This window comes from Pezoporus flaviventris, unplaced genomic scaffold (genome assembly GCF_033815535.1).
Source record: "Pezoporus flaviventris isolate CSIRO_AGI_PZ_B2104156 unplaced genomic scaffold, CSIRO_AGI_Pfla_v1 ptg000002l, whole genome shotgun sequence".
NCBI lineage: Eukaryota > Metazoa > Chordata > Aves > Psittaciformes > Psittacidae > Pezoporus > Pezoporus flaviventris.
In genome coordinates, this window is record NW_026892550.1 from 52,471,639 (window position 1) to 52,487,017 (window position 15,379).

General features: G+C 41.5%; 2 protein-coding genes across 5 annotated transcripts in view; one reads left to right on the plus strand and one right to left on the minus strand.

Annotated features, from left to right (window-relative positions):
* Window positions 1–3,851, plus strand: part of MCUB (mitochondrial calcium uniporter dominant negative subunit beta) — a 45,244-nt gene extending 41,393 nt beyond the window's left edge. For all 4 annotated transcript variants that reach the window (XM_061478471.1, XM_061478482.1, XM_061478489.1 and 1 more), the window contains 3 exons: window positions 946–1,149; window positions 2,587–2,703; window positions 3,649–3,851. In XM_061478471.1, the coding sequence (XP_061334455.1) occupies window positions 946–1,149; window positions 2,587–2,703; window positions 3,649–3,726 (399 nt within the window). In that variant the 3' untranslated portion in view covers window positions 3,727–3,851. The remainder of the gene's footprint in view (window positions 1–945; window positions 1,150–2,586; window positions 2,704–3,648) is intronic.
* Window positions 3,852–4,228: 377 nt separating this feature from the next.
* Window positions 4,229–12,182, minus strand: CASP6 (caspase 6). Its single transcript, XM_061478504.1, has 7 exons — window positions 11,357–12,182; window positions 10,543–10,585; window positions 8,797–8,943; window positions 8,289–8,365; window positions 7,682–7,857; window positions 6,158–6,314; window positions 4,229–5,698 (listed from the first exon to the last, which is right to left on the minus strand). Exons 1-7 carry the CDS (start codon window positions 11,433–11,435, stop codon window positions 5,460–5,462), a joined length of 918 nt encoding a protein of 305 aa, XP_061334488.1. The 5' UTR covers window positions 11,436–12,182; the 3' UTR covers window positions 4,229–5,459.
* Between the last annotated feature and the right edge of the window lie 3,197 nt (window positions 12,183–15,379).

The window sequence follows — 15,379 nt, forward strand, 5'->3', positions numbered from 1 at the left end:
CTCCTGGTATGCACCTTTCCTGGGTAGAAGCCACAACACCTGGAGAAAGCTGTCATGAACAAGCCTCCACATGGCTTGTATTGGGATTGAAAGTCCACTTAGTCATCTGTTTCTGCATGAATTCTGAATACCCATTACAGAAAAAAATACCCAAAACAAAGCGAGGTAGAAATCACCTGTGTCTTAGGTTAGGCATTTCTTTATCACTAAGGCAGCAAGGCAAATTTTCTGGATTAATGGTTGCCAGAACCCAAGAAGTGAAGGTGTGAATGTTGATGTAGGGCAGGCTAAGCTAACCCAGCATGAGGGGAGGAAGCCAGAAAGAGCCTGACAAAGTGGACATATGTTTTCTTGGCTTCAGACCTGCTTTGTAAGGACCAGCCTCAGCGTTAACCACAGCTGCCTTGAATGGTAAATGGAAATCCAGTAGACATAAATCCCTGTATGTCTACATAGTAGTGGGAAGGGGAGATTAAAAGCAGGATTTCTTGGTGCACGGCAGAGGGTTTCAGTCCTTTCTCAGCAGGGTAAGTGGAGTCAGTAATAAGAGCCTGAAAAAGGATCTAGTCCAGCAGGAGAAAACAGTTGAGGTGCTGCTTATAGAATCACAGAAGAATTAGGGTTGGAAAGGACCTTAAGATTATCTAGTTCCAACCCTCCTGCCATGGGCAGGGACACTCACACTAAACCATGTCACCTAAGTCTCTGTCCAACCTGGCCTTGAACACTGCCAGGGATGAAGCATTCATAAATTCCTTCCTTGGGCAACCCATTCCAGTGTATTACCACCCTTCTGGTTCCTCACCACTCTTACAGTAAAGAACTTCTCCCGTATATCCAATCTAAACTCACCCTTGTTTAAGTTTAACCCATTACCTCTTGTCCTGTCACATCAGGGGAGCACTCATATTTGCTTGAACAGATTTCTCTGTTTCTTTTCCTCAGATGAAAGCCAGAATTGCAGTCAATGCAAATGCAAAGACCACCAGGCTTCTATGGGTCGGCCTAGCTCTGATGTCTACCCAAGGGGGAGCGTTGGCATGGCTCACATGGTGGGTCTATTCATGGGACATCATGGAGCCAGTCACATACTTCATCACTTATGGGAGTGCCATGGCTTTCTATGCCTACTTTATTCTTACTAAACAAGTAAGTCCTTGTTTTGTAAATGTCTGGAGTATTGTAAAGGAGGAAAACTGACTCTGAAAATCACAATATTTGGGCTCTGATGAAAATACAATTCAGTAAGTAGCCTTGCCATCAGACCTGGTTGATCCCTAATGGGGCTGGATATGAACACTACATTGTATGAAATCATGCCAGGTAACTGTTACACGTGAACTTCCATACCAGCCACTTATTTAATAAGTCTCATTAGTGTTTTCTTTTAATATTTTGTAGATCACTTTGAGTAGTAAACAGCACATTGCTCATTGCTGAAACTGGAGAGCAAATAGTACCGCTGTGCCAGTTTTAGGAATGCTGCGTTACAGAAGCAAATCCCTGAACAGCAGCTTTTATTTGGAGAATTTTATATACAAGTAATGCAGAGTACTAAACCCTTTGGAACTCTGGCAGCTGCGTTACTGAAATATACCCGGTTCAGTGCCTGAAAAAATGTTACTGCTTTGCTCTTCATAATCTGACTGCTTTTCCTTGACATTGGAAAATAGGTTTACCTCCATTGATGAATGGAGGTAAACCTGAGACAGCTGAAATGGAGCAGGGAACAGGCATTGTTTAGAAGAAAAAATGTTTGCTGACCAACATAAAGACCAGATCTTAACTGAGCTACACAATACAGACTGTAAGACTTCGAGAAATGTTTCTTTTGCCTGTTTTAGCTCTGTACTTTACTCCCAGAGTGGACATCTTGATGTTGAACTAGTGTGATGTGAAAGTCTTTTTGTTATGGAGGTATGTGGCAGAGGAGCCAGCACTGCCTTCCATAATACCAATGGATCTATAGACCTTGTAAGACATCAGGCTCCTTTAGTGAAAAGGGGAGACGACTGTTTTTATGAAGAACTAGCTCTGAATACAAGTATTACTCCTCACTGATTTTTAAGAGAGGCTAAAGCATTCCTGTTTTTTTTTATATGAGTAGGTAGAGAGATTACTACTTGGCTTGACTATTACTGGCTCTGAATGCAAGTTTTACTCTTCCTCACTGATTTTTAATAGAGGCTAAAGCATTCCTGCTTTTGGTATATGAGTAGGTAGAGAGATTAGTACTTGGCTTTTTTGAACAGCTGCTGACACCATTGCTTGAGACTTTCAAATAAGTCTTTGAGAAATAGTAGCTGAAGTTTTTCTGACTCCTTGGAAGCAGTGTCCAAGTTGACTTAGTCAGTGGCTCCAGTCACAAAGATCATGCTGTGTCCTTATTGTAATTGACAATTTCTGTAGATGAGAAAGAAATTATTCCTACTGTATGTCTAAAAGGCCCTTACAACCTATAGAACCTAACTTCATATATAGTCTCTTAACAGAACATGTGCAAGTTGAACTAATAAATCTTCCTGAAATGGACCTCTACCCAGTTTTCTTGCTAACTCCAAATATGTGCCCTGCTTTCTTCACCAGGACTACATTTACTCTGATGCAAGAGACAGGCAGTTCCTCCACTACTTCTATCGGAAATGCAAAAAGCAGCATTTTAACGTGGAACGATACAACCAGCTCAAAGAAAACATAGCAGAGGTATTTAAATACAGTCCTTAAATAATGAGGTAGCCTCTGACTTGCTTAAGAATTTTTCAGTAAACTCTAAGCTAATAGAAAATTGACCTCAAGGTTTGCTACTTACATTTAAAACAGTGTATTACTTGTCACCCAGTTTCAGTTGTTTAAATGACCATACAGTGTTTGCTACTGACATACAAACTACTTCAGTAAGTCATCAAAAAGGGAGACCTTCATGAATTCAATTCAAAACAAATGTCAATGTCAGTTTATCAGCCCTGCACACCCATTTTTTCATATTCTACCGTGTTGCATTTTTTGCCATTTCAATAGAAAGCTGTATTGCTTCAGAGACAGTATGTTTGCTGCACTGCTGTGGTAGCACAATCCTCCTCCCTTCCGTGGAAGAAGAATGAATGTCTTGCAGAGTTCAGTATCTAACATGTTAATCCTATTCCTAAAGTAAAAGCTTAGATTTATAGAATACAGACAATGGTATGGAAAAGGAGAAACTTTTTGTGGTCTTCAGGAAAGAGTGTAGCAGATCTCTCGCTCCTCATTTCTTACCCCCTCATCCCATCTCACCAGCCTTTTGCTCAATGTCTCATAGAAGAAAATTGAAATTACCCATAATTTCAGTTCATTTCATGAGCCACATTTGACATAAGGCTAGAGTTTGATACTTTTTCAGTAGCCTAAGAGTATGAATTTTGCGATTTTAATTTCAGGAAAATAATACTTTGGGGTGTGGGTGAATGGTAGGATGGGCAAGGCAGATGCTTCTCTCTGGAGACTGGCTGAATGACTTGAGCAGGTCTGTTAATGTTCAGTGCCTTCCATTTGAGTAGTTTGTTTTCTTGCGCAAGACCAGTGCCTTCTGAGAAAGATATGGGATGTGTGAAAGAGAATGAGAATATGGAGGGCTGCAGAAGGATGAACTCTCACTCTTTCTTGCACTGGCAGGCAGAAGAATCGCTCAGGCGCCTGCGCCAGACTCTGCAACTGAGGCTCCCAGTCCAGGAAATCAAGGACAAGGACTGACTTTGGTTTTGTATATATTAGAATTGCTCTTTCAAAGCTGATACAAACACTTAGTTGCTCTATAGGAACTGGATATTTTTGACCACTACAGTTTTGAAAGTTGCAATAAATATGTATAAAAATTATGTGGTTGCTTGATGGTTTGTTAGTTTTGTTTGTTTGTTTGTTTTTGGAGTTTTTTTTGTTTTTAAACCCTATGAAGAAGCTGCTGAATTTCTTCAAGATATTTGACAAATCTCCATACTAAAATGGAGACATTCTGCCTGTTAGCAAAATGACAGGGGTGTTTTATTAGTACCATTTACTATGGCACAGCAGTAGCTCATAGAATAATTAACTTCTGCAAAGAATTTTTTCCCTGAAATTACTGTTTCCTCTTCCCAGGTCTGAGCATTCACTCTTGCTGGTGTAACACCACTGGTGAGGTTAGGTGTGCATCACAAGTAAGCTTTCTTTAGTAAATACTGCTGGAAAGATAAGATCAAACTCATTTACTATAAAATAATTTGTTTCACTGTTGTATTTTATTGAAAGAATTTATAAAAAAAATCAGACATACATGATTTATACAAAGCTTAAAAATAGCCGTAGGAAGACTCAACATCTATGAGCCAGGACATGGCATATGGAAAGATTTAACTGAAGCAGAGCCATTAAATCAATTACATCATACCCAGGAAAGTGGATTAAGACACTCTTCTCAAATTCTCCACTGTCCCCCAGAGTTAAGCATATGTACCAATAATGTAAAAAATAATAAAAGAAATATTTGCTTCCAGTCGGTATCATTGAGCTACTGCTGATGCTGCAGTAGTAACAATCCTATGCTGAAATGTCCTATGGTGACAAGTGCGCCATCACTTTTATGTACACAGTGACAGTATGGCTGATCTCCTCTGAGGCCAAGAGGAGGAAAAGGCTGATCCAGCACCAAGGTCTTTAGTATGAAGGCTTGCGTATATAGTATTTTGCAGAGCTGCCTAGAGATGACCAGAAGTTGTAAGTAAGCCTGGAATCTTGAAATGATGTGCTTCAGCTTTAGAGATATGTGCAAGGTGAGCTTATGCAAAGTCACACTAAGCAAGTGGTGCATGGTCTCACTTAACTGCTGCTTGCTTTTCTCCTGAGGATACAAAGCACCAGCAAGCTGTAATTGTGCCCCAAACATAAATGATGTTGCAAACAAAAAGCAGTCTTCTATCAATATATATTAATGCTACAGTTGTACTCAAGTAATTAAGCTCCTCTTTAGTGTTGAGAGAAAAAAAACAACATCTAAAAAGCTCAATAAATGCACAGAAATTGGAAGGTGGATACTGCTGTCCACAAATTTCAAAAGATGCCCTACATATTCCCTGTCAACTGCGCTCTAGGAGCAAGTTAACCTAATGCAACATTTGAAATGTTTTGCAAATATTAAAATGTGCCATAGTTAGACACCAAAAAACTTTTAAGGGAAAAAGTAATCTAGAATACCAGTTCCCATAAAATCTTAGCACCTAATAGTTTTGCACCGATCAACATTTCCCAAATTCCCTGAGAAGAACAGAGCTGTAAAACTAGCTTTAAAATTCCTTTAAGATTTTGGAGACTATTATGTATACAAACTATAATGTCTGATCACAGTATTTTTGCAAATAATCTTGGAGAATATTAGTCTCCTGAACTAAGACGGTGTGTCTTTCACCTCTGCAGTGAGTACTAGTTAATGGTTGTCATTATTCAGTAACAATCTACTTAGATTTTGGATGAAAATACAATTTTTTAGTTAACATTGAGGCAAAACAAGGGATCTGTTTTTTTCCTATAGCATTAATGTCTCTGCATATATCCACTTTGCGATAAGATACTTTCCTGTTAACGAGAGTAAGAAGTTCTGTGAACTCCAAGGAAGAGCCGTGCTTCCTAAGTGCCTCACACAAATCTTGAATGTACCAGGAGCCATTTACAGTTTCACGATGAGAAAAGTAACCTGTTGTAGAAGAGGAACATAAAAATATATCCAAATATAAATAGTGATGCCATTCGAAAAATACATGGACAATTACTGCTTGCTAGCTGCATCCGTAAGGGATTACTAATGGGTGTAAATCTTACTTTGCCAATTATGTAATTTCACTGGAAATTGTAGATCAGAAATGGCTTTGAGATCACTTACAGTGCTTAGCCAAGATAAGCGTGGTTCAGGGGCTGACAGCTTACAGGATTGCATCTGCACATTACAAGAAAGCAGATGGGACTGAGGGCAAGATACATGGAGGAGCACTTTTTCCTTAATATGTGAGGCTCTTTCCCAGACAAGATGTCACTTATCAGACACGTAAAACAGATGACTTGGAACTGTACTCATTATTTTGACTGCAAAATGAATAAATGTTAAAGCTTGTTATGGTGAAGTATCAGACACTGAATGTAAAATACTAGAACTTACCTTGTGCCACAGAGTAGCACATGATAAAGTCTGCACCAGCAGGCAGGGTATAGATACCAGCTGCATCCACTTCAGTCTCATTGACAATGGATTTATCACTACCGTCTAGTGAATCCTGAACAATAACTGGATCATCATGTTTATCACCTCGACATGCCTGTTGATTAGAAGTATTGTTATGCTTTCACCTCTTCCAAGCTCACCTGTGTTAACATGATACTTCTCATGCTAACCAGAGGGACCTTCTCTTGTTAGATGTTTCCACATTACCATGAGTCTGAATTCATAAAGACCCATTTGCTTCTCTGTCAGTTAAAACACCTGTGCTGAAGCCCAGAAAAAGCTCTGAGATGATCACAGAATCACTGAGATTGGAAGGGATCTCTTGATCCTCTTGAAATCACCTTGTCCAATCCCCTAGGCTTAAACTAGATTAAGTTGTCCAGGACTGTGTTCAGTCAGCCTTCAACTATCTTCACAGAGAGAGACTGCAGCTGAGTGTTTTCTTGTGTTTAGATGGAATTTCGTGTGTTTTAATTTGTCCCTCTTCTTTATTGATTTCCCCCAGCTGTTTATAACATTGATAAGATTTCCCCTGAGCAGCCATCTCCAAGCTGAACAGCCCCAGCTCTCTCAGCCTTTCCTCATATGAGATGTTCCAGTCCCCCAGTTATCGTTGTGGCCCTTTGCAGGACTCACTTCAGGAAGTCCGTATTTGTGTTGTACTGGGGAACCCAGAACTGGACACGGTACTTCAGATGCAGCTCACCAGTACTGAGTAGAGAAGAACAATCAGCTCCCTCAGACCTGCTGGCAAGGCAGTGCTGAATAAAGTACTACAGTTACAATCTGCTGAGGGCCAGCTTCTCCCATGAGTTTGCTAATTGTAATCTGAACAAAGATGGGATAAAGCTCTGTGTAACCTGGTTTCACCCCATAACTGACTCTTGCTTTGAACAGGAGGCTGGAGCAGAGACCCTGAAGGTCCCTTCCAACTTGTATTATTCTGTGAACAGAGGAATAAAATGCGGGGTTACATATGGGCTTTATTTGACCACTTAGCACAAACCGTATTTCTGAGACTATAAAGCCTTAAATTGATCCTTTGAATTCTACAGAGATGCCAAGTACTGGTCATGGACAAAAAAGAAACAAAAGAAAAAAACAGAGAAGAAAACCCAACCAACTAAAAACCCAACCAACCAACCCCCAAAACAAAAATATACACTCACAATCAATTTGACAAGGGCTTAGTTTGGGTTGCTTATTAAATACAGCTAGAATCATAATAATAACACTCATATACATAAGGGTTGGTTTGTTGGGTTTGGTTGTTGGTTGGTTGGGTTTTTTTTTTAAGAGTCCTTGTCTTAAATTCTTTAAGGAACAATTTTCCATAACTTCTTTCCTACAGATGCAAAAACTTTCCCTTGTAGAAGGACTGTGTTAGGAAAAAGAACTCCTGTATTACAAGAAGACATAGGTCAGAGTTAACATCACTGAATGCAGAAACAAACATCTTACCTGAATGATAAATATCTTTGGTTTTCCTACCAGACTCTGGCACTTGTCTCCTCTGAACATGTCAGTGATTGTCTCAATTTTGATGTAGGTATCGTATGCATAAACATGATCATTCTTGCCATGACTCAGGAACACACAAACAAAACAGTCAGCATTACTGTGGTCATCTTTGGAGGCTGAAATAGTCAAGTGCTGTTTAGATGACTAAACAGTGTCCTTTAGGCTTAAAAAACATTGTACATTTGTATCGTATCATTCAATCTCTGACTAGTCCTGTTTCAAACCCTATTTTCAGATAGTGTAATACTGCAAAGATTTTGGAGGTGCAATGATTTAACATGGCTGAAGGTAAAGGCTGCTAAAAGTAGGAAGAATAATGTTACGCAGTCACTTTCTTTCAACTCTTGGCAACTTCGTTAGTTCTCTCCACAGAAGCTTCACTTACGCTGCAATAAAATAATCTGAAGCCTAACCCTTAAATTCTTCTAACGTTAAACAACTTCCTTCTGCACAAAAATCATTTTAAGTTGGATGAACAGAGAGAATGGAACAAAAGATACTTGGAAATTCTGCTACAAATAGACATAAGAAATACGTAGCCTCCTACCTTCAGAAATTTTCTGCAGTACATCTTCTGCTTTCAGATCATCAAAATGTCTGACTTCAAACCCAAGCTCTGTCAAACTATTGTTAAAACACATGAGTATTAGTAAAAATTTTGCTCAAATTATGTCGGTTTCTGTGAGCTCAGTTGCTTTCCCTGCAGGAGAATGAATATTCCCATTTATGCATTATTTATGAGAGCAACTACTAAAGTTGAACTCAAGCTGGTGTCAAGTGCAGGTGTGACACCTAAAGTTATTTCAGACAGTTTTTCCTCAGAGAGCTCTGGACTCACTGAAATCACAGGACTTCTGCCAGCAGTTTCTGCAACTTAAAACAATGTCCCTTGAAGCTTTCTTATTACAGCTTTCTTTGCCAAGGTTGCACAGGTGCTTCTGTCTGCAAAATCTTTTATTCTATACTTAAATGTTAAGATGTGGGTAACTGCTTTTATGAATATCAGTTCTGAAGCTTAGCTTTTTAAGCTTTAGTAGAGAAACCAAGTTTCTTACCTGCGTTTTAAATTGTTTCTGTCTGCAAGAGTGCCACGTCTGTCTGTCAGCTTTAAATGCCAAAAAAAGTGCTCATGATTGAAGATTAATGCAATTCCTCTTCTTTGATGGTTCATTTTGTATTGCACTGCAGGATCAAGGGTTTGCCTGTTGCCAAAGGTGGAAAACATTCTTGATTAATGAATTAATGGCTAATTGGATTCCCTTCCTGTATTGCTGCTAGCTGAGATTTTTTTTGTTGACTAAATACTTGGAGGATCCATTTTTAGAAGACAAGACCTCAAAATATCTTAGGAAGAGCCTAAATTGCTAGGTATTTTTGAAAATCTTGGGTTTGTTAAGTAATTCAGTAAAAAGAAGTGTTGACTGCATACTAGACTCCATCAGGTAGCTGAACAGTTTCTCTACAATGTATTTGTATTTTCTCTTGTCAGGAGGCTGTCTCCTATAATAACACTATAGGGCATATAACAGTGCACTTTAGACTTGGCTTCAATTCTCCATGTTATAGCTAAGTATTATTTTAACATAACTGGATAGTGCTTATATACTTAGTTGGAACTGTAGCCGTTTCAAGTTCTTCTAACTAAACCAAGTACTGCATCATAAGCAGTAAACTAGTGATGATGTGGTATGCCCAGTGTATCTTGCAAAGAGAGAAGAAATTAAAGAAAACGAAATCAAAGCTATGCATCTAAGTTTTTAGCAACCAGCTGTCAAAATCCTAAAGATGAAGGACTGTTGTTCTGAAGGACAAAACAAATGACCTACCCAGCTTCTAAGGAAAGGACTTTATCATGGCAACTAGTGTGATGGTTGATTGAGCAATTTTACTGCTTTATGAGCAAAATGCAACATAGAAATCTATGATAGCACACCTATGGACTGTGCACTTGGACCCAAAAGGTTGTTTCCAAGTGTTGGCATAGCTGTATTTTGAGAGACAAAGCAGACAATCTTACTGCTTTTGTAGACACAGAGATATTGATGCAGAAAACAGAAACTACAAGGCTCTGGTAATAGATAAGGCCAGTGTTAGAGGTACACAGAATGACAGTCCAGGTCATGCTGCCCTAGGACTGGCTGTAGTGACAGCTGTTATTTTTGGCATGTAACTGGGTTGAGTTGTGGGTATTTTTTCCCTGCTATGGAATGGTCAGTTTGGTGCAGTTTTTTTCTCCTTGGGTGGTCAACCTATGCAGGAATCATTCCTTTACACCGCCCGCTCCCCCACCAGGCTATTTACAGCAGCATTTGAGAGTTCTGAAGGTTTTGGATAGCCTTTGAATACCCTTGAGACCTACCTGCTGATTGCGATGGGGATCAGCATGTCGGTACACATACAGTGTATTTTAGCCATACCACCCTGAGAATGGCCTGTTTTGTCTGATCTCAAAAGTTAAGCAGGTTGCTTAGAATATTTGCCTGCAGACATTAGAGTGCAGTTTCATCAGCCAAATGCTTTTGTTTCATTATAAAATGACCAAAGTTACCCTTAAGCTATTTCTGCTTCTCCACTGTATTATCAGCAACCCATTCATAAAAACATCTTTTTGTAACATCTGAGAATTCAAACAGGGAACAGGAATTCTGGATGACTCTTAGCATCTGGATGACTCTTAGCGTCAATGTTTCTACAACACTGGCTGGATAACCAATAAGAACAGCTCTTAACAAAAATCAGAAAACCCTGCACTGACCTCAGTGCCATGGGCAATCTCCCTGTCACTGCCATCAGAACTTTACCTTACATCAAGCGCATCTACTTCTGTGATGTTCTGATTTCCATCTGTTAAAGAGATCAAAAAGATATTTAGCCACTAAATCATTCATTGAAAAGAAACAATTAGAACTTGTGCATCCAGCCTTAAAATTTAGCTGTTAATGTGAACCAAAAGCTCATTCACACATGAGGTGAGTAGGCATGCAGTTAAACGGCTTCATTAGCTTTTGGAGGCTCTTCTTAAAGTCCTGAATTTTAGTTGGTCAAGACATGCATATTTTATATCTGTGTATCTGTATCTACATAGACATATTCAGAGATCATGATTTTGTATAACTAGCTGGCTGTATTTAAACAGAGTGTCTAACTCAGTATTTATGATTTCACATAATCTGAAAATACACTGATGTTCCTTTCATTTCAGTAATGCTGCTAATGCAAAGCTGATCAGTCTCTGAGGTTGGATGCAGCATATGAGTTATAGTAGGTAGTGTAACAGTATGTATAGCTCATGACAACTGAGAAGATGCAAGATTTATACCTTTTCTTCTGCTAAACTAGATTGACATAAATATCTCCAGTAAGAGAAAGCACATAAAGGTAACTGTGGGAACAACCGGGAACATGCACATCTTGGGAGCATCAAAACTAAAGACTTGCAGATGGCTGGGCCAAAAAAACTTATTCCTTTTCCTTAACCTTTTCAATGGACTACAAAATCACAGCACCTCCTCCTACTGGTGGAGACTAACTACTACATTATGTTTATATATATTGTATACCGCATTATGTTTTACTATTTTATTCAATATTTTACTATTATATACTATACTGGACCTGTAGTGGTTACTGTAGGTCTGCTATCCAACTGGGCATGGCCTGCAATTGTAAGAGAAGATAGGTCACATATACACATATTTTACAAACTACTTGGTACATACACAGTACTATCTTTTCCCATCTTTTCATCACATCTGATTAAAGCCTTTTGCAAAACAAACTAACATAGCTATGTACTGATAGAGGAGAAACGCTCATCAAGATATTAGAATAAACTTGCAAAAAGCTAGACTCTGCCTTAGAAGCTTTTACGTTGAACATGACAGCACAGGAGGGTAGGGGTGGCTCAAAGAAAGTCACATGCTTCTGAGTGTTAGTATTTACACGTACACATCCCTGGCAAATACGGATCATACTTTCAGGTGTCGAATCTTACCATTACTGCTAGTAACCTGAACGCACAAAAAAAAAGGCTATTTCAGTTTGCTTGAAACGTATTGTGCAAGTCAGACTAATGATACAGGTGCTGGAAAATGAGTGTAAATAGAACACAGGCACACCACCTCTGCCTACGACTTGGTAATAGGAAGCCAGAGATCTTTTAAGAGTGCATCTGTTTGTGTAAATTTACACGGTGCTTTTGCTTGTGTGCCTGAGATCTGACTCATGCTTTTGCCTTAAGGGGACAGCAGACCATAAAAATGTTAGTCAACAAACTTTTAGACAGAAAATGCTGTCATGTAGACATAGGAAGAACAGAATTCCTGGGCCACAAAAAATCTAGGAAGGATAGTTTTCCTGTTCTTCTAATCCTGTTTAGTCAGTTCCCAGTCTTTAACTTTCCACTGCCACTGTCATATTGCAGTTTCATTCAAGTAAACTCTACTTAAGACATCAGGCGCTGCATTCTACTCGCAAGGCTACTTCCGCGTTGGCCGCCGCCAGCCGTCCTTCCCGCACGGCACCTTCCCCCCTTTCTCCGACGGGAAACAAAGGACCAGCTCCCCGCGAACGTCTGCAGCGACCTCCGGGCAGCGCTACCCCAGCTTCGGTCGGTTCGGGTCACACGAGGCTTGGGAAGGACCCTTCTCCTCAGCCCCTCGCACGGGAATCCCCGTCCCACTTTTCCCCTGCGGAGGGTAAGGGGCACCGAGCCGCGGGCGCCACAGGCCGCCTGGGAAGCCCCTATGGCCAGGGCACGAAGCGGCCCCGAGACCGCTGAGACCTTCTGCAGCCCCGCACGGTAACAGTGGGCGTTCCTATCCCCTGCCCTAACCCGTCCCCCCCGACCGCGGCCGCCGCCGTTACCCGCCGTCCGCCTCGGCTCTTCCCGCCGACCGTCTGCTCCCGACATGACCGCGGACTGTATCACCCCGCCGCCGCTCCTTCCCGGGACTGGCCCGCCCGCCCGGCCCGGCCCACGTTCCGCCTCGGAGGAGGGCGGTTGTCGCCTTTACCTCCGCCGGCGGTCGGCCCCTGTGTAAGAAACAGGACGGGGGACAGAAGGGACCCCGGCTGGGTCGTGCGGATCCCGGTGCGGGAGCAGCGGCAGCAGCGCTCAGCGGAGGGGCCACGCTGCGGGTCTTCGGGCTGCGCCGGGGCTGCGGGGGTACCGCCGCGCCCTGACGGTGGATCCGTAACGGCGATGGCTTGGTGTTCAGGTCCCTGCTCGGGAGATGGCAGAGGCCGGCTGCTGCCAGTCGGAACTCAGCCGGGAAAACTGAGGAGGGGTGCGTTAGAGTCTGCGATTACTTTTTAAGTTTGCCACGCATCACCTGTGTTCCTGTGATGTGTACTTCAGTGGCCGTGTTCCACGGACCGCACTGCCATAGGCAGCGTCCTGAAACATGGCGAGAAGATACTGTGTTTGCTAAACTGAGATTTTTCAGAACTGTACTTGAAGCCCCCTTAAAGACACATACTGTTGTCTTGCGGTAAAACTACTGTTAGCCAAAATGCATTTTTGGACATGCACCCACATGTAAACCCTCGAGAGGTCCGGGTGTGTGTAATTTTGCAGCTTTGTGCTACTCTTGCATCAGTTCTCTTTGATCTCTCAGAACTCTGAGGAGAGACCCAAGGTACTGAGCAGAGCGCTGAGATACCGTTAACAAAGGCTGATATTCCCAACCTGTTCATTGTATGGCACTTACTGTTGTAAGTAAACCGATCAGTTTCTAAACCAAAGCCAATGACATAAACATCCTTCTGTATAAGAGCTTTGCAGATTAGTACCATGAATGGGTCTGAATTTCCTATCTGGACTATTCCTAGGTAGGCACTAGGATAAACGCGGGTATGAATACACTCTTAAGAGATTGCTGCAACAAGCATGAAAAGAGGTGGATATAGAGTGGGTATTTTTACCCAGTCTGGTCTGTTTTTCCACAGGCTTCTTGCATGAGTTAAGCCTTTTAGACAAGACATCTCCTTTTTGGTTGAAGGAGCCACGGGTATTTCTAATTACCTTTGCTTGCCTTCCCTTTGTTTAGACTTGTCTTCAGACTGCCAGCAGGCAGCGAGATCAAGATAAAACCATTGTTTAAATTGTCTTTGTGTACACTGTAGTTAGAACATGATACCATTGTAACAGCTCAGTGTCTTCCACTGTAAGACACTAAATGTGGAACATTTAGACTCTTAACAAGCAGATTCATTGTTTTGCAAACTCCAAATCCCAGCTCTCAGCTCATGCTAGAGCTGCCCTAAGCCCACTGGCAGCAAGTGTGAAGTAGCAGCTGTAAAACCTGAATCTAGGACTCTGCAACAGCTTTGCGTTCAGCACCTTGAACTTGGTCAGCCCTGCTCCTCAGTCCAACAGTTTGCGTAGATCCTAGTAAGACAATCAAACATGTTTTCCACTTTGTTCTGCTGGAGGTGAAGAGCATATGCAATCAGCCAGTGTTCAGATGAGTCACCGGAATGTGATCACGGTGTATGATGCCTAAGATAGCGTTTGACTGCTGTGCATTTCAGTTGATTTTAATATATGGAAGTTTTTGTTATATGCGCATGTACGTGTTTGAAACACTCTCAGATTGTTGCAGTAGCTTCACCGTAAGTTGGAAGTAGGTATTTTTGGAACAAGTATTATGGATGTATCAGAAACGTGGTTCAAAGAAGTAAGTTTGATTGCGGACACACTGCTGTTGTTCAGATCACAGAATGGTTTGGATCAGAAGGGACCTTAAAGATCATTCAGTTCCAAACCCCCTGCCACGGGCAGGGACACCTTCCCCCAGACCAGGTTGCTCAAAGCCCTGTCCAGCCTGGCCTTGAGCACTGCCTGGGATGGGGCAGCCACAGCTTCTCTGGGCAACCTGTGCCACTGTCTCACCATCCTCACAGGGAAGAATTTCTTCCTAATGTCTAATCTAAATCTCCCCTCTTTCAGCTTGAAGCCATTCCCACTTGTCCTATCACTGTATCATCCAGAAAAGCAAAATAGCCTGAGGAAGGCAACTGGAATAAGCCTTTAACCTGTAAGAAAAAAAAAAAAAGTAAAATCATTGCAATATTTAGAGTATTACAGATTACATAAAAGCATGCAATACTGAGTCACATGCCAAGAGCTGCTATATATAGTATTGTTCTGGTTTAATAGGGCAGGTGGATAACACACAGCCGTTTGATTGCTCTTCCACAGCAGAAGGGAGGAGAGAATCATAAAAAAGGTAAACTCATGGGTTGAGATAAAGACAGTTTAAAAGGACTGGAAAGGAAGGTTAAAATAATAATGATAAAAGAATATAATAAACAAGTGATGCACAATGCAATTGCTCACCACCTGCAGACTGATGCCCAGCCAGTCCACGAGCAATAGGACAGCTGTCATCCCCCAGGAACTCCCCCCAGTTTTACTGTACAGCAGGATGCCATATCATATGGAATATTTCTTTGGCTAGTTGTGGTCAACTGTCCTACTTGTGGCCCTTCCCAGTTTCTTGTGCACCCCCAGCCTACTTGTTGGAGGGGTACTGAGGAGGTGAAAAGTCCTTGACTTGGGCTAAGCACTGCACAGCCACAACTAGAACATCTGTGTGTTAGCAGCATCGTTCTCAGACTGAAACCAAAACACAG